Source organism: Nannospalax galili, unplaced genomic scaffold (assembly GCF_000622305.1).
Source record: "Nannospalax galili isolate Female #2095 unplaced genomic scaffold, S.galili_v1.0 scaffold399, whole genome shotgun sequence".
NCBI lineage: Eukaryota > Metazoa > Chordata > Mammalia > Rodentia > Spalacidae > Nannospalax > Nannospalax galili.
Genome location: NW_008345053.1, coordinates 3,196,578 through 3,221,605, shown reverse-complemented (window position 1 = coordinate 3,221,605; position 25,028 = coordinate 3,196,578). Strand labels below are relative to the sequence as shown.

General features: G+C 42.0%; 1 protein-coding gene across 8 annotated transcripts in view; it reads right to left on the bottom strand.

Annotated features, from left to right (window-relative positions):
• Nucleotides 1-1,466: 1,466 nt before the first annotated feature.
• The window catches only part of Wdr37 (WD repeat domain 37), a 72,130-nt gene continuing 48,568 nt past the window's right edge, over nucleotides 1,467-25,028 (bottom strand). For all 8 annotated transcript variants that reach the window (XM_008841348.3, XM_029567465.1, XM_029567462.1 and 5 more), the window contains 3 exons: nucleotides 9,969-10,103; nucleotides 9,439-9,553; nucleotides 1,467-4,230 (listed from right to left, as the gene is read on the bottom strand). In XM_008841348.3, the coding sequence (XP_008839570.1) occupies nucleotides 4,099-4,230; nucleotides 9,439-9,553; nucleotides 9,969-10,103 (382 nt within the window). In that variant the 3' untranslated portion in view covers nucleotides 1,467-4,098. The remainder of the gene's footprint in view (nucleotides 4,231-9,438; nucleotides 9,554-9,968; nucleotides 10,104-25,028) is intronic.

Here is a 25,028-nt window from a genome sequence, read left to right as displayed (position 1 = left end):
CACATGGCGGCTAACAACCATCCGTAACTCCAGTTCCAGGGGAATTCAATGCCCTTTTCTGATCTCTGAGGGCACTGTGCAACACAGGGACACTCACATACATGCAGGCAATACATTCATATACATAAAAGAATAAAATATTTTTTAAATGAACAAAGCCCATAATGAAATCCATCATTTTGTCTAACATATGCATATTGAAAATAAACCTTTTATTAAAAATAAAACCTTTTTATTTTTATTTATTATTTTTATGTGTATGTGCGTATTGCCTACATGTAGGCAGTAAGTGCACCCATGTCTTGCAATGCCCACAGAGGTCAGAAGAGGCTGTCGGATCCCTTGGGACTGGAGTTATGGGCAGTTGTTAGCTGCCATGTGGATGCTGGGATTTGAACCCAGGTCTCCTGCAAGAAAAACCAGTGTTCTTAACCACTGAGCCATCTCTCCAGCCCCAAAACCTTTTATTTTTAATGTGAACATAATAATCTTTTTTACCATGCTTAATTCATGGTTTTTGGATGGATCTTAAATCCAAAGTCATATAAGTGTATATATTTATTTGCATATTTGATTTTAGTGTCCTTAACACTTCAAAAGCTACTGCTGGAATTTCTTAGATGTGAGGAAGGGATCCACCATTACACGCATTTCCACCCCCCTGGAAATGTTCCTGCATTTCCTATATACTGACCTGTAACCTTCCAGTATTGGCCAAACATCACCTTAGAGAAGCCTCCTTGGTCAAATTACCTAACTCCCTCATATCTAGGCCATAAATCATATGTGCCCCCCCTCCCACAAACCACATCATTGCTTAAAACTCTGAAGATCCATTTCATCTACTTTCATTTTAACCAAAGCTGCTCAGCAAAAGCTAAAATCAAATTTAAAGTATGTAACTTTCAGGGCTTCATTTTCAGTCTCTCCCACCATAACATGGCCTATGTTCTTTGTGCACAACTGAAATGTTCCCAGTCTTTGAAATAATTTTTAAAATCCTAAATTGTTAGGGGAAAACACAATCTATATGGATCATAAGGGAGATGTTTAGCAATATTTTGATGAAGTCATACCAGTGCCAGTCTTTTCTGCCTAAGAAACAGAGAATGTAATTGTGGAGTTTTCAGTCTAAAACTAACAGTTTTCAAATGGACATTATAAATGATTTTCTCAATTTCTAGACAACTGTGATATTCACATTACTGTTAACAGTATTTCACAAAAGCCGGGTGTGGTGGCGCATGCCCTTAATCCTAGCACTCCCCACACAGAGGCAGGTGGATTTCTGTGAGTTCAAGGCCAGCCTGCTGGTCTACCTAGGGAGTTCCAGGCAGGCCGGGGTTACAGAGAGACCCTGTCTCAAAAAGACCAAAAGAAAAAGAAAAAAAAAATTCACAAAGCAAAACATGGGGGAAAGTAAAAAATAATACAAGACTCCCAGTAACATAGAACTTTTCTAATAGTAAGAATGGAACATGGATGTTTTAATGACTTTCATATTGAATGAAGACATTGAACACTTAAAAACAATTACATCAATACACTAAAAATAACTGATTCCACATAACACTTATAAATGCATACTTTTCCCAAAGAAACTCATTTTCACAGATTTAAGAAACAATGATTTACACAGTCTTCAGATTCCAAAATATGTACAGAACTTTTGACTCTACATAAATGGTGTGCAGCGATTACAGGGGGAAAGGGTTGTTCTGTCCAATAACAAATCTCTTAAGTTTTCTAACAATGCACATTTTAGTGACCACACATTTTCCTTCCATTATTAAATGAAATTCTGGACACTTCAGCACATAGTAGTGTTCCTACCTCAGAACACTATTTCTAATAAGATCACCCGTGGCTGATGGCATGACTTTCCTTAGCCACATGCATACAAGCTTGCACACACCCATGAGCATGCATGTCCTATCCCCAGTAAGAAACTCCTGCAGATAACAACACTGTGGCCCCAGCAGTGGGATGAGACCACGTCAAATGACACAGTAGTTAACAGTAAGTCACATCCTGCTCCTGAGAACTCTGCGTGAGCACCTTAGGGTCTTCTGCCCTCATGGAAATGAGTGCAGAGTCTCATTCCAGCTGTCAGAGGCTAATCTCTCCAGGCAGCGAGAAGTGAGGCTGCTGGCAGTGAGGATCACTAGTCTGCATACAGATTTTTTTTAAAGCTCCAAACTTTTGTCTGGCAGAGATCTGTTTCTCAAGTTTGATTTAGCATTTGCATTTGTATACATTTTTCAATGTGCCTATCACTCTACGGTATCTTGACTATCAGATTAAAATGCAAGTGCTCTAAGAACATGGTTTTACATACCCAGAGAGAGTGACGTTGCAATCATCTCTCAGTAAGGTCAAGTAGGCCACAGGGAACATCTTGATACAGAACTCCCTCATCAAGCAAAAGATACTCAGGACAGGGGAGCTGGACCTTGAAATTCTAATCAACCACAGTGACCAGCCTGACTCAGCTCTCAAAGATAGCTCAAAGTCTGGGCAGACTTGTAATCAACAAAGGCCAGACTTTAAAAATACAACATATTTTTTAGTTTAAAAAAACAGAATTACTTAAAGAACTCATTCTGAATGAGTAGGTGTGAAACGCCTAAGATCAGCTCCTTAGGGCCCAAATCAAAGGTGCCAAGAACAAGGTGCTGCTCATCCGTGGTGTGTGCCACCGAAGGACACTCAAGACAGCCTATGCATTACGGCATCCATCCTACCAAGCTTCCTACCACTACCAGCTCAGACGCCTTCCTGCACCACCCGAAACTGACAATGGTGTGTATTACCTCCCTGTGTCTCTCCAAGTGGTCAGCCTGCAAAGAGCCTCATGTAAAGGATTAAAATAGGAGGGGCAGTAACTGAGATGTCTATCAAAACTGTAACTCAGTAAGAAACATGAAGTTACAAGTATCAGATGAACAGTGATCTCTAAGAAGGCAAGAATCTCTAAGAAGGTCACTCATGCAGCAGTAGGTTTGGCACTGAGAGGCAGCCCCGTGCTCAACACAGAGGCTTCGTGCTCCCTGTGAGCTGAATGCCCTGCTGCCACCGCACTGGCCCAACTGTAAAACTTTTCACCTTCAGGATACGTCTAGTATGACTGTCTTTCTTGCCTTCTACATTGAATTCAGTTTCCAGCTATAAATCCAAAGTGCTTTCAATAGCCAACAGTGAGGCTCCAAAGTTTCCCAGATGTTTATTTTTGAGGTAGTACTCATTTATCTGCATTCTTGGCTCTCAAATCCATTTAGAAATATGCAAACCAAAGATGTAGAAAATAAATAGGGTTTTGTTTCCAGGTAGCAAGGCCTTCTTAGACAGGTCAAGTCACAGTCCATGGAGAATCATTTGAAACTTCTAAAACTGTTATAATCACAGCTATAAACTAAAGTGCTTTGAATTGTATAATATCTAAAATCAGTAATTAGAATCATCATATTTTAGAATTTGCTAGTATGAGACCTCAGAAGATTGAAATGGTTTTCTATAAAAAGAGCAGAAATGTTTTCCTCTCAAAAGAAACTCTTTGCACAACTGCTGCAAATGAGAACACAAATTAGAGTTGAAATGGAATTACACAATAGCACATGCTAAAGCTTCATACAAAAGCAAATAGGAAATCTTTGATCATTCCTGACACTCGCTAGCCATCACCAATGAGCTCTGCAGTCTCCCCAGTACAAGGTAGATATGGATAGTTACTTCAGAAAATGTAACAGACCATTTATGCCTCACAAGTACACAGGTTCACATATAGCTCACACAAATGTAATGCCCTACTGTTCTGTCTGTCAAACATCAACAACTCACAAGCACTTTATGTGCTACATGGAAGGTGAGCTTCACATCTAACTGACCAGAGGATGCCAATATATATACACTCGAGACAAAAATAAGAGATAGGATCATACATCTGTCTGTACATTTCATGCAAGCTGGGCACAATGTGAAAGAACATATACAAGGCACCCTTCCCAGGGTCAAATGCTCACTAAGATGGCTGATTAATATGCAGAAGAACCTGCATCAAGAGTCCATGGCAAACCGTGAAACTAAGGAACGCTGGTGACCTTATTTTTCTTGCAACAATGCGGGAATGTTGATGTTCCAACCAATAGCTTGCCTATCAAACCCGCAAGTGAATAGATTGCATATGGGGTGGTCTTCACTCCACGCCGAGCAGCACACCATCCGTCTATGGCCCTAATAAGAAGCACACACACAAAACAAAATTAGTGCATTATTCCTGAAACAAAATTGTAACACTTCCACCACATTAACAATTACACTACTCAAATGACCGATATAAACAGGGGGAATGAGCCCAGATCAGTTCAAGTGAACAAAAAGTACTGTGCATGGCAAGAGGCTTTCAGAGATGTGCTGGCCGCGCCAGGATGAAATGAGTGCTACAGGAGAGCAGGAGAGTGAGTGAGGGCTCCCACCAAAAGCCCTTGTACAAAAAGAAGGTGGTTGGAGAGATGGCTCAGCAGTTAAGAACACTGGCTGCTCTTGCAGAAGGCCCGGGTTCAAATCTCAGCACCCACATGGTAGCTAACAATTGTCCATAACTCCAGTTCCAGGGGACCGACACCCCTTCTAACCTCTGTGGGCACTGCACAACACGGGTACACTTGCATACATATAGGAAATACACTCATACACATAAAATAAATATAAAAAAGAAAATAAGTAAGAGCCAGGCATGGGGGTGCATGCCTTTAATCCCAGCACTCTGCAGGCAGAGGCAGATGAATCTCTCTGAGAGCAAGGCCAGTCTGGTCTACATAGTAAGTTCCAGACCATCTGGGGCTAGAGAGACCCTGTCTCAAAAGACAAAAAAAGAAAAAAGAAAAAGAAAAGAAGTAAGGAGATGGGAGATGGCCTGGTGGTGCACACCTTTAATTCTGGCACTTGGGATGCAGAGGCAAGCAGATCTCTATAAATTCGAAGCTAGCCTGGTCTACAAAGAGTTTTAGGCCAGCTAGGGCTGCATAGTAAGAACTTTCTCAAAAAAAAAAAAAAGTAAGACTGCAGTCACGTGTAAAAAATAAACGATCACTTTCAAATATATAAATGAAAAATGGGGCTAGAAGACATTTGTGAACAAACTAAACCAAATTCACTGAAAGACCTCAAGCATCATTTTAACAAGTAAATGGTTCATATATTAAAGGAACTAGAAAAATATATGTGGTGTCAAATGAAATAAAAGTAAGAAATGGCCTTTCGGGTAGATTTCTGCAATCCTCAAGAATTCAAGTTAAGTATCAAAATGTTGGGGAAATCACTGTAAAATATTTGATAAAACTTACAGTCTGATTTTTAGTGTGTATGTGCACAGACTTAAGCACTTAAGATAATGCCCAACACTTAGAAGGTCTGCATTCTGCACCCTAAAACTACCATAAATTAATATAAGAGCTTGAATATGCTGCTACTATCACATAATAAAGCACAAGAATTAAATAAAACTGGCAGGTATTTACCATGTAAAGAAATGTTTGAAGAATAGTATAAGATTTCTTCTGTGAAACATTTGCTATAAATAATGTTTACATATATATGGGAAACTTGAATAGGCTGCAAAACTAATTCTCAAAATGAAGACTGTATGGCAGAAGTTACCAAAGGATCATTCACTACTTATTATTAATAAAGTAAAAAGGTAAAGGAAGAAAACACATCCACATCCACTAGTTGGCAGTAAAAGCATGTCATCAAACAGGAATCACTTAAGGATAAATGCATGGACTTGACTGTGGACTCTGAAACTGGGCACCTGACAACTGAGTAGGAGACAGTGACCACACGGCCACAAGCTGCTCAAGGAGAGAGCTGAAAGCCACATCTGGTTGAGAAGTGAACACTTTCACCACAGGTAGAGATAGAGATTTCTGAAATGTTCTGTGTTATCGTTATCGTCGTCGTCGTCATCATCATCATCATCATCATCATCATCCACCTGGAAAAAGAGGATGACCCCCAGACACACACTATGGAGCTACTCGGCACTACCCAAGAACCATCATGATGAGCATTAAAAGCCCTGGGCCCTAGCAGTACAGGGTCCCATTCACTATCCTGCAGACCTCTGTTTCACAAATGACTCAACTTGACCTGTTCAACTCTGCAGTTCTTCCTACCAGTCCCTGCGGCATGCCTTGCTGAAGCACACCTGGGAAATGCTGCTCACACTGTCCCCAAACTAAAACAATTTAAAATCACTATTCCTTTTCACTCTAAAATTCAAATCCCTGAAGGTAAATAGATAAAGAGCCACTGATAAGCAACCAAGATGGCAAACTTCCAGCTGCTTCTCTGACTGAGACAAAGGCCTGAGGGGTCCTTCTCCACAGAAGAGTCCCTCCTCCAGCTGACTGCCCAGATCAGTTTAGGTGAGCCCAAGGCCCAACCTGGATATATCTTCACATGGAGCTGTGAATCCATTAGTCCTCCCTTCTTGGTTTAAGTTGACCATTCCAAAATCAGGGATGAGTCCTGCCCTATACCACTAAGAACTAAAAGACCTAGGCCTTCCTACGGGCTTGGATTTTGGTTTCAAAATCCCTTTTCCACTTGCAAAGAGTTTTTCTCTGTGTGAGTATGTGAATGTGTTTCTTTACTTCTAATAAAGTATTGCCTACTATGTCTAGAGATTCTTCCTGCCTTTTAATTCTTTAATTGGCAGAGAAAATCAACCTGCTGGAGACCCCTAGATGGTAACAGCAGCACACACACCACCAGCTACTTGGGAGGCTCAGACAGGAGGATCCAAGTTGGAGGGCAGCCCAGGCAGCTTAGTAAGACACAACCTGAGAATAAAATCAAAAGGACTGGGGACGCAGCTCAGTTTTAGAGCATTTGCCTATCATGAGAGAGGGCTCTGGGTTCAAAAACCAATAATGAAGGAGAAAAGATTCCCCATAAGTATTCTGTTTGCTTTTCTCTTTTTAAAACTAGTCAGCTGAGCTGGGCATGGTGGCACACATCTTTGATCTCAGCACCTACAAAGCAGGGGCAGAAGGATCTCTGTGAGTTAGAAGCCAGCCTGGTCCACAAGAACTCTACAATTCTCTAAAAAATGAATGTTTACAGATACTTCTACACATGGATTTTTCTACATGGAATCAGGATAGCAAAGTACTGCTTAGAACTCCTCACTTTCTTAAGGGACAGTATCCTCAAAGTTATAACATATGCTGTCATCAATCTGAATAAATGTAAATTTAACACATTAGATGGCAATTTTAGAACATACAAAAGCACATATAAGACAGTCAACTGTGTAAAACTTCCCTGAGCAGGCAACTCATGGCCTTGCTAAGGGCTGTGAAGTTTTTTTGTTTGTTTGTTTGTTTTTTAACTCTAATTTCATGAGAATTTTCCTATGATGTACACTTAAAAAACAAAAAGGTAGTAACTGGTGGACGTGGTGGTACACACCTCTAACAGCACTCAGGAGGCAAAGGCAGGTGAAACTCTGTGATTGAGGTCAGTTTGGTTTTACATAGCCAGTTCCAAGCCAGTGGGGGCTTCAGGGAGACTGTTTCAAAAGCAAAATAAAACAAAAAGAAAAAACTGATTTGGGCAGTACACTCTTGTGAGTGGTCAAAAGAAACATGGCTAAGATTATTGCAGAGCTACACCATTGGTCACACAGAGATTCTCTGTCAACTGCCCAAGTCTAAGTGGCACATCTTGGATGCAACCTCTATACTTAAGACTCACAGAACATAGAACAAGGGATGAAGAGAACAGTAATACATCTTTCAATTCTCATCGATGAAGCTCCCTCATGCAACAGAGGGCCAGGAACACAAAAGGCCACAAATGGCCAAACACAGAGAATAAGAGTTGCCAGAGTGTAGATTCTTAGACAGGTCTCCTATGCTGAGGTCCACCCACTCAGGGCTCAGGAACCATTGTGGAAGAGGGGATGGAAAGAATGTAAGAGCCATGGAGGAGGTGCATGACCATACAGAAATAGTCCTACAGGCAAAAGGGACCCTTCTCATATGAACCTACAGCAATGGTGTCAGCATGCACAAGACCCATGCAAACTCAAGCAGACAAAAACCCAGCACAGAACTGTGGAAATGAACAGCAGGCCCCAATCTTAGTCAAAGAATCATTGGCAGCTGAATACTGCTGGGTAAGGAAGAGCTGATATTCTTGAAGGGAGAGACTCTAGATAGGCTGACTAGACCCTGGTGGATAAACTTGCACTGAGGGACATCACGCGACATTAACTTTACATAATGGGCCTTATGCAAATGACAGAAGGTATGACCTTCAGTGTGGGGGGGGGCGGGTATGGGAGGTGCCAAAGGGGGAAGGGGTATAAAGATGACTTTATGTATCAAATACATAAAAATTCAATAAAAAAGAAGAAAAATGGCTGAAACACCCTTGTAGAACAGCCAGCTCTGAGATACACGTGCCACTCAAGAAAGAAGGGATGCTGCATTGGTAGCAAACTTCCACTTCACACTTGATCTCCAAAGCCACCTTAGTCTTCAGTGTTCGGAGTACACACCTACCACAGAGCATGAAGTGTACTAAGGCCTTCCACTGTGAAATGAGACAGGTAGCATCAGGGAGGAACAACAGAGCAGTATCCAGAAGGCAGCACAGGGGGATGCTGTGCAGGGGAAGTGTGTGTGTGCAGACAGGCAGAGACCAGGGAACAGAGTCATTAACAGAATGAACTGGCTTATTCCTCACAGACATGACAATGCCATTCAGAGAAGACCAAAAGAAAACGAAAAGCAGAGTGATCGTGCTCAGGAGCTCCATTAAACACAAAAGCCTGAATGAAAGTTTCCACTTGTGACTCGACTGCCAATCAAGGGAGTCAGCCACTAATACATCAGCCAGACTCTGCTCCAGCCCCAACTTCACCTTCACAGAACATCAGTCAGTTATCCAAGGGCCTGCCTAAGGGCAGGGTGCTGGGCTCCCCTGCACACATTCTGCTTCTGCTAGGCTGCGCTGGAGCCATGATCTCTCCAATCTTTACACATATTGCATCCACTATGGTGGGGTGACCTGAAAACCACCCACAGAAACACCCGCCTAACTCCACATTAGCAAGGAATAATTCCTTACTTTATAAGAAAAACAGAATTCCTTTTTCCTGTGGCATCCTACACAGAAAGATGTTTTTCTGCTTGGAGGTGGAGGCTGGGAATCCCATCTCCAAAACCTCCACCAATCTATGACTAGCAAGGCTCCTAATTACATAGTTATCTCATAAAATATGCTAAAATCAAGTCCTCTCCTCCTTTTAAAATGTGATTACAAAGTTACATTTCTACTTTTAATGTGGCTTGCATTATTTTTCCCACATAGCATTTACTTAAAGATGGAATGCCAAGGTTTCCTCTGCTGTGCAGGCTGAACCATTACCTGCCGACTGCTCCGGGGAAGCCGCGCTAGTCGTACTCCTGACATATCAAACAATCGCACTTGCCGGTTGTCGTGGGGGAGGGCTATGATTTTTTGGCCAACACATACATTGATCCTGCAAAGAAGATATAAAAACAGGTTATGCGTAAAATAGTGACAGTGTCATATTTTGACAGTAGGACATAATGACACAGCTGCACTGTTCCCAAGTCAGCAAACCACAGGTAGTCTGCCTATGACACTGGACTAAAGACAGATACACAGAACTGCCAGATCACACATGGACTCCACATACACACACAACACAGACAACCATTACCCAACAGCAGAGAGACCCACCGAAATGTACCATCAGTCCCTCATTAAGTAAGCAAAGCCCTACAACATATGGCCACAAAAGGCTCACTCTTACTCCACCAACCTGACTTTGTGCTTTAAGTACCCAAATTCACACTGTCCCAGGAGACGGAACCCCCTTCTCCAAAGGCTCTATCAATTAAACAAGTCGTTGAACTGTAATCAATCCTTACCTATTAATGGCAGAGTCTGTGCGAATTGTCGCAATTGGAGATCTCATATTCTTTAAATCCCAGACTTTCACTGTGCGGTCATCACTGCCTGAAACCACATTGTCTCCCACGGTGAACACAGCAGAGGTCACAGTGCTACAGGTAGAGAGCATAGGATCAGACAACTCAGCAGTAAGAGTTCAGGATGACCAACCATAGCCCCACACCGCATGCTACACACAGCTCTGCTTCCAGAGGTGGCAGAAGGTGGAAAGGAGGCCACTGAGGGGCCTTCGACTCTGCAACCTGCTCCTGCTTCCCAAACACCCCCATAACTGTGTAAAATAAGGACCTGGGTTTATTTCTCAATAGAGCAGAAAATACAGTCTACCTCAGCCCTGTCCCACCACCTTCAGACAATGCAGAAAGAAGATACCAGGCAAAAAGAAAAAGGATTAAGCTGCCAAACTTCCATTAGGCTGATGGAATGAATTAAAAGAAAAACCCACTCCAAATGCAACTCTCAATTTAATAAAACCATAGGAGTTAGAGGAAAAACATTGCAATAACTGGACAACTCAAAAATGAAGTTCAACAGACATTTTTTCCAAAGAAAACATACACGTGGGGTGGGGATGTAGCTCAGTCAGCAAAGTGCTCGTCACACAAACATGAGGACCTGAGTTCAATCCCCTAGTACCCTCTAGTAAGCCTGAAATGGCAGCACACATCTGTAAGTCCATCCCTGAGGAGTTGGTGACAGGAAGACCCTTGGGGCTTGCTGACCAGTCATTCTAGTGAAATTTGCGAACTCCAAGTTCAGTGAGAGATTTGGTCTCAAAAAATCGAAAGGCAAATGATGAAGGACGAAGGCATTCAACAGCAGCCCCTGTGTAGACTGACTGACCACGTACCCACGCACCCACACCCGCCCCCCCCCACACACATGCACACAGTATCCAAGAAGCACATGAAAAAAATGATAAACACCAATAGCCATGGTGGTGTTCCAGTTAGTTGTAGCTATGGCTGTTAGGTTAGCTTGTGATGGATGACCCTTCAAACAATGGTTGCCAATCACATGTTGAACGGCAGGACTAAAATAATAAAATGGCACTTGAAAAAGAAAAGCCTAAATTCAATCTCTCTGTTCACTAAGTTTGATAAGAAATGTGACAAAAACCACCTTCCCATGAACTAAAGGACTGGGATCCTCCTCGTGATACCATGTCATATAAGAATACATACAGTAGATGTCGTTGTTTTTATTATATGCAGCTGAGTTTCCACTTTTACCATTCATCTCTTTAACAGTCCTTTACAGGATGTGCTTCCTGTCTTGCACACTGTTGGGTATGAATTTTACTTAACGTGTTAGTAACCAATATCCCCAAGACTGGTCCATCAAGCAAGAGCTTTTCAAAGAGATGCAGAATCACCTCTATAGTTGTCTCCCACCACCACAAAACCTGGCTGAGGCATTCACTCCACGAAAAGGCTTAAAACACATCTCACCACTCATGAAACTGCTGAAGCTGCCCTGCAAGATGACAAGCATGCACACTTGGTAAAGCATCTTCTTACCTCACAGATCATTAAATGGCGTGGACAAACGCTTGGTACTTGGCAACTCCTATTTGTCAGCTGTTCCTGCTACTGGAGCTGTGCTGAGCTGTGAGCGCCTACACTGTTCAGATTCCCCATGTGATGAGCCCTATTCAGTCAGTAGGGCCCACTTAGGAAAGCCTTTTAATATTTAAATAGACATAGTGAAGTTCTAACTAAATCTTAAGTTCCACTGCATTAATGCAAGGTTTGTTTAAACTACAACAACAGTATCGACTAAGAACCAGAGTTTTCAGCACGACCTGAAAATAAACTCTACCACTGGGGCCCCAGGATACTCTCTGCACACAGTACATCTGCCTTCTGAAAGACAGGCCACCCCAGCACTTCCATCTGCAACACCAATTTGCTCATTCCAATTCTTCAGTTTGAACTTCACTGTGTGGAATCATTAGCTGAGTGGAGCATGGCAGCCTCCCTCTGCTCATCAGATACCAGTCAGTGCCCCAACCACATGTGACGATCCAATGGAGACGTTTCTCCAGGAAGGCAAGGCCACCTGGGTTGGAAACCACTTCACTACATCTAGATGGGACACAGAAGACAACACAGCACAAAGCAACAAGGACCCATCGGTATTGCTTATCTAAATAAATAACAACATAGGACCTGGTAATAAACAAGGTGCTGCAAAGGTTACACAACAGTTTATGAAGCTTCTCCTGGCAGATACTTGAAAAGCGCAGGGTAAGGATGTCCACTGACTTCTGTTCAGAGCGTATTCTACAAAAGATTTTGTCCAAGTTAAATTTCACCTAACACTCTGCTCAATTAATAGAGAGGGGAAAAATCCACAACAAGAGTTCATCTGACCCTATGCTAATGAAATGCTAAAAGACATTAGGTTTTTAATAAATCACAACCTTGGCAGGTATTGTAGGACATCAAAAGGAAAGACTGACAAAGAGGCAGTAGTTTGAAAGGCACCCTTGGACCATGGGTCCCACCAGGAGGCTGGTGAGCTACAACCACTCACTGGAAAAGCTTCAGACTCTGCCAAACACCAGCAAAACTCATTTATCTTGTCGGGGAAAGCAGCCGAGCATGTACTTCCAGCTGACAGTATGGTACCTTCTCACCACACACCACTGCCTGATCTGGAACATTCTGCTCCCTCCGTGGGTCTCAATCAATGGAAATACTGTACTGCCAGCACTCCTCATTAGAACTAACAGCTGTCTTCCCAGTCACACAGAGACACAAAACTGTTTTGCATAACAATCTGCTGAAATTTCAGGCTAAGAAAAAAAATATATGATGTGGGAAATACTGGGTCATGAAATGCTAATGCAGTGTGCTGTTCTGGCCACGCCAAAGAATGATATAAGGTTCCTATTTCTTATTTTTAAAATGTAAATTCCTACAAAATAATGTTTCAGATCTAAAAAGCAAAGCAATGTGCTCACAGAGAGTAAGCACTCCCTAAGGAGAAACACAAGTGTGCAGGCATCCTTCTCCTTAGAACACAGGCTGTGTGTTCCAGGACACAGAATCCATCTTTTAAAAAGAATGTATGTGAAGGTATCACTAGGACTTTATTACTTGGGCCAGTCAACTGTTCAACTGTATTCCAGCACTCATATAAAACTGCATCACCAAGATCATATAATAGATCCAACTTTCAAACACAGCTCTGTCTGGAACTGGTAATCAAAGTACATTCCAACTTGAGCCAAGCCAGAACCCAGGGTCAGGGTGCGCCTGCCCAGAACACCACACAATGCAAAAGATGGTGGGGCAACTGCATTATGTGCATCCAAAGTCTGGACCAGCAGCTTCCTTCCTGATCACTGCTATCCAAACTGTTTTTTCCATCTACAAAATATTTACTAAGCACCTACTGTGTGCCAGATCCCACTCTGTGTAAGGTAACATGCAAAAAAGAAGAGGGGGAAATAAACAGTCCTGTAGGTCTCCATTTTAGTGAAGATGCCAATGTTCACGCTGTTTTTAATGAATACGCTCCAGTGTAGGGTACACAGTACTGTTCAAAGGGCTAAAACCACAGGCCAGCAGTCATCACACTGCCACTACAGTCACATTTCTGAGGTAATCCTAGTGATGACTGTCCACCAGCTGCGTAATTTCACAGCACATCAAAGCAGTGCAATTATGGATGGAGCTGAATTCTTACTATGTAGCTCTGGTTGGCCTCAAATTCAGGAGATGCCCCTACTCTGCCTCCTGAGTGCAGTGCTAGTAAGAACCCTTTTCATACTCAAATATGACAGTTGATTCATTACTTTATTCAAAATTATTACAAAAAGTTAATAAGATTCATACTGTAAACGCCATCCTTGCCCTACTAGTAATCAAGATTCATGTGCTTTATTGAAAACTGGTCATTCTCTTTCTGATTAAAAAAAAAATCAAATTTAGAATATCTGTAATCATATCAGTAATTTTCGAGAAATCTGAGGCAAATGTATTATTTAAATTTGCTGAGGCGTGACCTCCCTCAGGTTTAGTAATCTAAGTAAGTATCCATTTCTTTCTGAATCCAACTCTATCAATTAACTGGCCAGTGTCTCACAATAGCACTCATTATGTATTAATTTTGTATGTAATAAGAATTTTAAGGTTTTGAGCCAGGCATGGTGGCGCATGCCCTGCAGTCCCAGCACTTGGGAGGCAGAGGCAGGTGGATCTCTGTGAGTTTGGGCCTCTTAGCAACATACTGTGTTCCAAAGGCCAAAAATGACAGAAGTATTTGGGAGCTCTTATGTAATCCCTGAAAGATTTTAGGGTTACCTCTTCAGGGGGTAATGTTAAAGAAAGAAAGAAAGAAAGAAAGGAAGAAAGAAAGAAAGAAAGAAAGAAAGAAAGAAAGAAAGAGAGAGAGAGAAAGAAAGAAAGAAAGAAAGAAAGAAAGAAAGAAAGAAAGAAAGAAAGAAAGAAAGAAGCAAAAGAAAAGAAGTTTTAGGTTTTATTTATTCTTGAAATATTACAAAACATTTTTTTTTAATCAGCTTTAAGACAATATAATGCTTGGGCCAGTGAGATGGCTCAGAAAATAAAGGTGCTTGCCACTGAGCCTGATGACCTGAGTTTGAGTCCCAGAACCCACACAGGTGAAGGAGAGAACGGACTCCCAAAAGTTGTCCTCTGACTTTCACATGCATAAAGTGGCAGAAGCACATACCCCCACACACATACAAGACATTCATTAGAAAGATTAGAAAAAGTGAAGTCACTACCATGTGCATTAAGGTTTTTACTGGTTAAATATCAACAGATTAGCAAAAACCTAGACATGTTAGAACAACCATTCTTGCTTAAATGGATAAACAAGAGATGAGTCATGGAGTGACACCACATGGAGCAAACTATATCACATGAGCCCTTGTACCCAGTCCTCAATCTGCAGATCCTCCCAGGGTCTGGGAAAGGTCTTCATTTGCAAAAGAACGAGGCTGACTTGGAATGTTTCCCAATCTGAGAAGGGGTCATTTCCCCCTGTCCAATACTGGACTGTGCACACTGACATGTGCCACTTGTGGAGATAAGCTTCATACATCCTGAAACTGCCTTTCAGAAGTGGCAGGCAATGTGTGTGTTGATATCTGTGTATGTGTGTGTAAAACAAACCCCAACTTCCCACAGACAGAAATAGTGATTAGGAACAATTATTTAAAGCAAGCTCCACCTGATTCCGCTACTCACGGAGGGAGGCTAAGGGAGTAGTAACACATGGTACCAGGAAGGCACTTTTGAGTTCTACACTTAGAGAAGGAAGACTGAAAGTAAAATGTCACTGTTAAAGCTAAGAATGAAGCTGGGCATGGCAGCTTAAGCCTGTAATTCCAGCATTTGAATGGCTGAGGCAGAAGAGTTGCCAAAAGTTTGAGGGCAGTCTGAGCTACATAATGAGTTCTAGATCCGCCTGGGCTAGGGCTACAGAGTGAGACTGTCTCAAAAGACAAGCTATGAGCTGGAAAAATGGCTCAGTGGTTAAGAGCACTAGCTGCTCTTGCAGAGGACCCAGGTTCAGTTCCCAGCATCCCCGTGGCAGCTAACCACCACATGTAACTCGATTCTGGCACCAGGCATGTACATTCATATATGCAGGCAAAACATACATACACACAAAAAAAAGCCAGACGTGGTGGCGCACACCTTTAATCCCAGCACTCGGGAGGCAGAGGCAGGCAGGTCTCTGTGACTTCAAGTCCAGCCTGGTCTACATAGTGAGTTCCAGGACAGCTGGGGCTACAGGGAGACCCTGTCTCAAAATGACCAAAAAAAAAAAAAAAAGTAAATCTAAAAAAGACAGACGAAAATGTTTAGAATGAGTTACTATCACACAACCCTGAAATATGTGGCATTTCTTTAGAGAGAAAACCCAAGAAATAGCTCACTGCTTTCCCTGAGCATGTGTGGAATTCACACCTTTTCTACATCCAGTCATCAGAGAAATGGCATTTGAGGAACACCACAGACATGTATCAAAAACCCTCTAACCTTTAACTTCCTACCAGAACAGCTGGCCCTCCCAGCCTAGAAAATAAATCTGTCTCTTTCCACCACCCACCATCAGATGTGACTGGCACAGGAAGGGGGAAGGCAGTGACCGAAACACTGCAAGGACACCGTTTTCACTACGTATGCTCCTCAAGCTGGGGCAAACACAGGCTCCTTTGAAGCTAAGGTCCAGATATCAAAACTAGTGATTTACCAAGACCAATAAACTCTCCGAAGATGTACATCCCCCCCAACCCCTTTGCATTACCTAGGCCTGAAAGGGGCCCACCAGCACCAATAGGTGGGAATAGTACTCATGGTACCACTGGTTTCTTACTAAAAAGTTCCAGAGTCCAGCCTATATTCCAGGAGATTCCAAAGTCAGCTATGGATCTAGAATCTTTACAATAGCACCCCTGAAAGCAGCCTCAAAGCACTCCAGCCTGTTTGACTTCAATTGTATTCACTTGAAGAAACCACTAATCAGCAACTCTGCATATTTCACACTTCCCTCTGCAAAGATGGTGGGATGCCCACGGTCCCACACCTGCGCATGCCCACATCCATACCAGCCCCATGCTACCTGGTCTCAGAGGCCTACCTGACACTTGCTTCTTTCACCTTTACCTAAGGATTCTTCCAACTCAACTTCAAGGAAACAAGAAAAACACCAAAAGCCACAGAGACCAGTCATCCCACAGAGTCTGCAATACCCCTGCCTCTGCCTGGCCAAGGAGCACGGCCACCATGATGCCTCCATCTTCTTCCCCACTACCAAGTGCTCACCTCCACTGCAACCTCCCACACACTCCATCTGAAAACAGTCTTCAGACTCTACACTCTTGCAACAAGCCTGCCCCTGGAAGCCTGTGCCTGCCCAAGAGTGTGTAGGTGTGGGTCACTTCCCGCAGTGCCACCAGCTAAGCTGTGTGAGACCCCGAGGATGCAGCCCCTCTGCTGGCACCGGTAACAGCCGTGGCAGCAGCTGGCCTACAGATTTACTCAGCCATTCCACACCCCGTCCAAGTGTTCTCACCTCACTACCATCAACTGTCACTTTACACTGAAGAAATTAATTTTGACTCATTCTTTTTTAAATTGCAATTCACACCTATCACATAATTCATTAAAGATAGTTACTTTTCCTCATGAAACTTCACAGTTGTATAAAAGATGTGCCAGGACTCAAATCAACTCCTTCTTGTAAAAGATATCTCTTGATGCAAATATAGTACCTTAATTTTTAAAAATCCTCCTCAGAGCAAATGTTCCTTGAAAAGCTACACCACTGGGTAACACCCTGCAAGATATGGCAACTTCCTTTTCAAACTAAGCAAACATTTAAAAAAAAATGTTTGTTAACCAAATTAAGCTACCTTTCTGAAACCATTTATACTTACTACTATGGACACCAACAAACAAGGTTTTAAATTGGGTCTATGAACACTGTAGACACAATGACAAGCTTTTTGAGTTATTAACTAAGGAAAAGAAGAGTATGATCTTGTTCATTCTATAAAGGGAAGTGGAATCACTGTAGAAATGCCAAGCCATAGTGCACGGACTGAGTAACAACACTCAACTCTGTGCTCTTTAGACTAAGCAACAGCACTCAGTTAATCTCCGTGCTCTCTTGATTTGTCTACCTCATGTACTGGTCTTCTCGTCCCAGAAGATGAAGGCAGCAGTGAAAGACATGTACCATTTCTTACAATAACCTGCATGTGTAGGGGCCTAAACATACATGACTAACAAATGTATTCTCCTGACTTGTCTTTATAACATGACCTTTCAGAATACAGAAGGAAATTTCCAAAGTTCCCACACTCAACACAGGAGTGTTTGCTCCTTAGGCTGTTACTCAGAGTTAACACTCACTGTTGGAGCAGCTGGAGACATAGTTTGGTGGTGTAGCACTTGCTTAGCACTTGAGGCCCAGGTTTGATCCTCAACACCCTATCTTTTCTCTTCCTGGTAGATGCATACATATGTACCCACACATATGTTTGCTGCTCCTAATATACAGTACATGAGAGACACTATGAGTGAAGGAGACGCACCATTAGACATTAATACAGAACAAAAGGCCACAACTGACTTCCAGAAATGTCAAAACAAAAGACAAAACAGTTTTGAGACAAAACTCAAACTTCACCAGCCCACTAAATTGGGGGGGGGGGGGGGCGCAATGTAATATGCACATAAGATTCCTCCAAATGTCTGTATTTCCCTTTCTTTACACACATACACAAACTTGTCTTACAAGAGTTAAAGTCCATTTTGGAAAGCTTTGGTTCTTGAGGGATTCCTGGAGAAATCTCTTATACGGAATAGCTGGCTCCCCAAAGATGGTAGTTAAATGACCTGTACTCTGCAGAACCCTGCAGGTTTGACCAGGTGACAGCCTCGTTTGAATAAGTGTAGGCAGCTGTCCACCAGTGCCAGAGTCAGCATGGTTTAATGCCACTGTCACCACTTTCCCCCAGAAGCCGAACCTTCCAGCAGTTGCTCGCTCCCAAACAACATACTGAACATCTGGCAGATGTCACCTCTCTCTCAGTGAGTCTTCCTGAAGTTATCTCAGAATGTTTCTGGTCTGTGGGCTGGTTTTTAGGTCATCTCAGTGAAAGTAATGAGACTGAGAGCTCACATGTAGTCTGTGGACTTACCCATTTAAATGCACTCACTTCCTTGTCAGCTGTGCTAGTTTCTGAACAGCCTGCTTCTTTGACTGGTTGACTCATGTTTGTTTGTTTGAGATGGGGTTTCAATATAGACCAGGCTGGCCTCAAATTCACCATCTGCCTCCTTCAGCTTCCTAAGTGCTAGGATTACAGGCATGTGCCACATCACCTGACTTGAACCCCTCTGCTTAAATGAGGACTTTTTTTTTTTTAATGAGGACTTTTGAAAGAGCAAAATGCATTAATTTCTTATTTTTGAAAACTATAATCTGAATCAGAAACAACTTTAAATTATTTTTTTATTTTATTTATTTATGTGTACAAGTGTATTGCTTGCTTGTATATAAGTACACCTGTGTTGTGCAGTGCCCTCAGAGGTCAGAAAAGGGTGTCAGATCCCCTGGAACTGGAGTTATGGACGGGTGTTAGCCACCATGTGGGTGCTAAGAATCGAACCCAGGTCCCCTGCAAAAGTAGTCAGTGCTCTTAAATGCTTAGTCATCCTTCAAGCTCCAGACATAACTTCAAGATGCACCACTGGGATTGGTGAAGTACATTACTACCTATTTCAACTATACCATAATGAGCCCAAGTGAAGAGCTCTGGACAGCTGTTGACCCAGGACAAGCTGCTGTGGCCATTAAACCAATGAATGACACTTGCAGAACCATATCCATCACACTCCACGAAGCAATTGTGCATCCAGGGCCCACAGAGTGCTTACATAGCAACTGCATACCATGGTCACTTCTGCGGCCATAGTTAATACAGAAGAAACAACCATACTACACCTGAACACCATGGGTGTAGCTAGGTGCCACCTCAGCCACTGTTTCCCTATGAGCTTGTACAGCCTGGTAAACCTATTCATTACACTGAGAAAACAAGCTGAGGATACAGCTCAGCTAGTAGACTGCTTGCCAAGGGTTGGTACTCATAACCACATAAAACCAGACACGGTAGCAAACATGCCTATGAAGATGAAGACAGTAGGACCAGAAGTTCAAGGTCATCCTTAGCTAGTTCAGGGTCAGTCTGGAAGACATGAGGCCATGCCTAAAGAAAAAACACAAAATAGCAACAAATAAAAACAACAAAAAAGCCAGGAGGCCAGGCCTGGTGGCACTTGTTTTTAATCCCAGTACCATGAGGCACAGGCAGGCAGATCCCTGAGTCTGAGGCAAACCTGGTCTATATAGTGAATTCCAGGACAACTGGGCTACACAGAGACCCTGCCTCAATAAAAACCAACCAACCAAACAAACAAACAACAGGAAAACCTAGCATGGGGCTATATACTGGGAGTTCATACCATACAAATAACATATGACTCCTTAGTTATTTTCAACCTTAATTTTATAACCTTAGACATCGACCAATTATGGCAAAAAATTATGTAAATTTAAAATCTCCCTCAAAATTCTTTTAAATTCATGTAATAAAACATGACAGTAAAACCATGCTTTTCAGGACATAAAACCTGGTGCATTTGGGCTCAAAGATTTCAGGTGTAGTTTTGAGGCCACTATAATCTGACAGATCATTTTCTTTCTCAAGCAGTCACTTCTACCTGGGGAAGCACTTTTGGGGCTGGCCTGTCCCTAGAGGGCACTACTCACTGACACCTGTTACTCGGGCTCCTTCCTCCTCACACAGAAGGGTATGAAGCAATCACCAATAGCAAAGCAGATTCAACAACCAAGTATATCTGGGACATGGTGATTCTCATCTATAATCCCGGTACATGGGAGGTGGAGGCAGAGGATTAGGAATACAGGCCCATCCTCAGCTCTATGACGAGCTCAAGGCTAGCCTGAGCTAAAAAGCAAAGATGTGAACATAGATTTAAGTGTTTGCAATAAGGGGAAGAGGCTCCATGAGACCTTATCTCAAAAATATAATAATTAAAAATATAATAATTAAAATAATAAAATAAAAATCAAGGACAGTCTTCCAAAATCTCCATCACACACACTGACAGCAGAAAGTCACCCACCTCTCCTCAGTCCACATCAAATAACTCCTATATGCGGACTTTGACCAAAGCTATCTTTACTTTAGTAAGTGTATCACCTAGAATTTAGTATCAACTACCCACACACACACACAATATTTGACAATAAAAGCATATAAAAGTGTCTTCAAGACAATCATTACAATTTTACTCTGATTTTTTTGTTTTGTGACATGTGTTTTAGTATCTTTATAAGAAATTACCAAAGCATACATTGACATTAAGTTACACTCATGTGGAAAGAAAGCCAAAAAGAAAGAAACCAAACCCTTCCATTCTCAAAATTTTACCCATGCTGATCTTATTTCCAATTTTTTTCAATGCCAAAGTTTATCCACAGTTGTAAATAAATACTGTCAGCCTGATATAAACTAGAGTCACTGGCCACCCATGGAGGAAGTTGAATGACCAATGACCGCCTCAACTGTCAGTTCCTTTTTATAGTAATTGAAACAAAACAAAACGGGGGGGGGGAGTGCGGCGCAGTGGAGGGGAGAAGGAAAAACTTCAAGTTCTTAGACATGGTAATAGTGACAAAAGGAACAAATTTGATAAGCCTGGAGCTAGGACCTTAGGCTATAGCAACCAAATTGGCATCCATCGTGCATGCTCATCTCAAAGGACAGTGAGTGGATTTGGCCTAACAGCTTTCCAAACAGTAAGAGCCTCTTACACACACGTGTTCTCTACAATCCACGGGTGAGGGGTCTGTATGGCATCCAAATCAACAGGAGGGTGCTAGATACAGAAGGGGAGGAAGAGCTGGCTTGGGAAGTGGTTGCTTAAGCTACTAAGTAACACTACCAGATGAAATCCGCAGGGCTATGTAAAGAGTTAGCACAACTCAAGTGAAAAGCAGCAAATTCAGTACCAGCCCTTGAGGATTCAGACAGAAAGACCTGAGAGACAGACTGCGGCTGAAATTCCTGCGTCGTTCCTATTATTTCCAAGATCAAGGGACACGATTTTGCATTCCTGCTATTTGTGAAGCAATGCTATAGATCTAAAATTACTTTTCAGACAAACTGATACACACTAGACTACTAACAACTGGTGTGCTAACAGCCACACCATTACATCAAATAAATATTATTATGGTAGAATTCCTAATATAATGAAGAGATGTCATAATTCAGAGTGAAAAATAAATGAAACACATCAAAAAAAGATGTATTAGTCCTTTGTAAAAATGTATGATAAAAGCCTTAAACAGAGCTGACATCAAGGAGCTGTCTCTATCCAGCAAACATAATGACAGTACAAATCTCAAGGGGACGCATTCAGCTCTAGTTTTTTATCTCTCAGTGAAGTATTATATCTCAAATCCTAGTTTTTCAAAAAGGCACCAAAGCCACGTGAAAGTACAGGGGTAACAGAAAGAAAATGAAATGGAAGAAAAATCTCCCTCCCAGCTCTATGAGAAACTGGATCACAAATCTGGGCTAATAATCCTGAAGCTATACAGCTATATAGCTATATCTTACCCTGATATATAGCTATATCTTACCCTAAGAAAACCCAAGATACAGAAATGCAGATTAACTGGTCATTAAGCCAACCATTCACATTATACTTTAAATAATTTATGTTCAGTTCCCATAAATGAAAATATGCCCTAAAATATAATTTTCAAAAGAGCACCATATCATGCTAATATGAAACATGCAAGAAAGGCTTTTACTGAGATACTGTCCCTATTTAAGCAATAATTCACTAAAAAATATTTCAAATTCTATTTTTCAGATACATCCATATGAAAAGAAAACTTAAAGCCTGAAAATATGACCTCTGCTTTTAATATTCAGAAAAGAGCTTCTCTAAAGAACTCAAGAACATGAGCCTTGCTGGACTAGAAGGCAGCACTGCAGCCTGAATAATGAGCTGCTCAGAGCATTTCCATCCACTCATTCCAAGCATGCTAGATGCTATACAGGCCCAATGGCTCCTGTCTAGGCTCCAGGTCATAAAACAGAACACCCTGGGACAATCCACTCAGAAGAGCCTGCAAAAGAGAGCCCCTCAGAGCGATAAAGCTACAGGAGAAAGGCAGGAGAGTCACAGTTGTTTTCCTAAGTCACATTCAGAAAGCATGCGAGTGATAAAAGAGAACACACACTGCAGACACTGGCTATTCCTCTGCTCTTAATGAAGAATTAAATCAAGTTTGCTTTTAATAAAAGTATGCCCTTTATGGATGACAGGTACAATCTATATGCTTTTGCTATCTGCTATTTTGTTGTGCAGGCTCAAACTCACAGAATCCATGACAAAGGCAAAAGACAACACTTACTAAAAGGATTCCTCAGATAAAACCTTGTGAAATGTCTCATTTCCTGTTTTTCTAAATGTGAGGTGTTTCTAAAGGCTTTACTGCTGATCACATATTACGAATACCATGTTCAATAAACTGTGTCTATAGCTCCATCTGCTGTCCAAGTCCTAAACCTGCATGAGGCAGGCTACATGGTATTACTCTAAGCTACACCGCCCTTGATGCACAGAACTACCCAGAATCTGGAAGAAAAGGAATCCAACCTCTCGCCTCATAGCACATCTTGACAATTCAGAAAGGCCTAAACAAATTAAAACTTACCCTGTCTGAGAGAGCAAGGAAATTAAACTTACCCAGTTTGACAGAGCAAGGAAATTAGTACCAAAGAAAAAACATTTCAAACTTGTTATCACATCTACACATCAATGCAATCTGCTAGTTCATGCCTAGTCAAGTAAAAAAAGAGAAAATGTCAATAATCTGGCTCAGAGTAAGACTTATGCAAACACTCTATTCTCATTAAAACTTTCACTTATCATTGTCATTAAAGTCAATCTAGCCATTATCTTACATCTTAGAAAAGCTGGGTGGGAGAGAAGGCTCGTGAGAATCAGCACATTTACTCTAAGCCTACACTTGATCTCATTTTTTTTAAAAATTTTTAAAAAACACACTCTTGGAAATTATATTCATGGATACACATTAAAAATAAGGGCTCCTTCACAAACAGTTATGTTCCTCCTATCTCTAAAATAACCAGTTTCATGTTAACAGCCAGCCACAAAAATATACCACTAATTCAATATTTTAAGCATCGCACTAACATTACCTACACATCACAGCCAAGGGACACAAATAATAGCCTACTGTTGAAACACCCTTATAAGCTGGGACTTCCATCAACTCCCAGTATGGTGGTCTGAATGAGAAATGTGCCCATAGGCTAACAGATTTGAACTCCTGATCCCCAGCTGGTGATGCTATTTATGCAGGTTTAGGAGGCATGGCCTTGGCTTTGAGAATTTATAGCCTTGACGCACTTCCAGTTTGCCCTCTGCTTCCTGTTTGCCATTGGAGATGAGCTTTAAATTTTCTGCTCCCGCTGCCTCCTGCCATATCTCCCCACCATAATGGAATCTTACTCCTCTGGAACCATATGCCAAAATAAACCCTTTCATTAGCTGTCTTGATCATGATGTTTTATCAAAGCAACAGAAAAGTAACTAATATACCCAGTAATATATTCTCTCAAAGCACAAAACAAAAACAAAATTTTCAGGCAATGACTAGAATGTGACTTTAAAAGTTTTTAAATACCACCATGAGGCAAGGTGAAGACACCAGGAGAGACTACTCTACATCACTCCCTTGGAGTCAAACTGCACCGAACACTTGGGCAACCCTCAGCAAATTATATGGTTGTTCACACCACAATTTCTCCCTATGGAATAGAGAGGACACCTGCCAGTGTCTGAGAGGGTCAACAAGCCCAGCCTGTGAGGTGTTCTGAACTGCACCTGGCCAGGCACACCAAGGACTTAGCAAACCCTGGCCATCTGCACCGTGACCTGGACACAGTGCTCCAGCCTTCACAGACTTCCATTCCGCCCCTGCAAGCATGCTAAGGGCAAGATGATAGGCCTCTGGGATACCTGTTCCACTCATACCAGAAGCAGACTTGTCTTGCTCTCTGAACATTAAATTCTTTTCTTAACCCAACTCTCAAGTCTCTGACAGATTTTGCTTCTCCAGTACAGGCTGGTGGCACTCTCCAGCCACAGGCTCTGTCTCACTATAGTAAAAGGCTAGCAAGCCTAGAGATAAGAGGGTCACATGAAGGCTCAGTAGCCCACAGTGCTACTGAAACACAAAAATGGCAATAAAGGGCATGGACACCAAAATGACATGTCCAGAAATCTATATTCATTCTCAAAAGATAAATACATAGGTAAATGAGTATAGGAAGAATGGCAGAATTAGACTTCACCCTTCTACAACACTCGGTATACTGACTGAGACAGAGA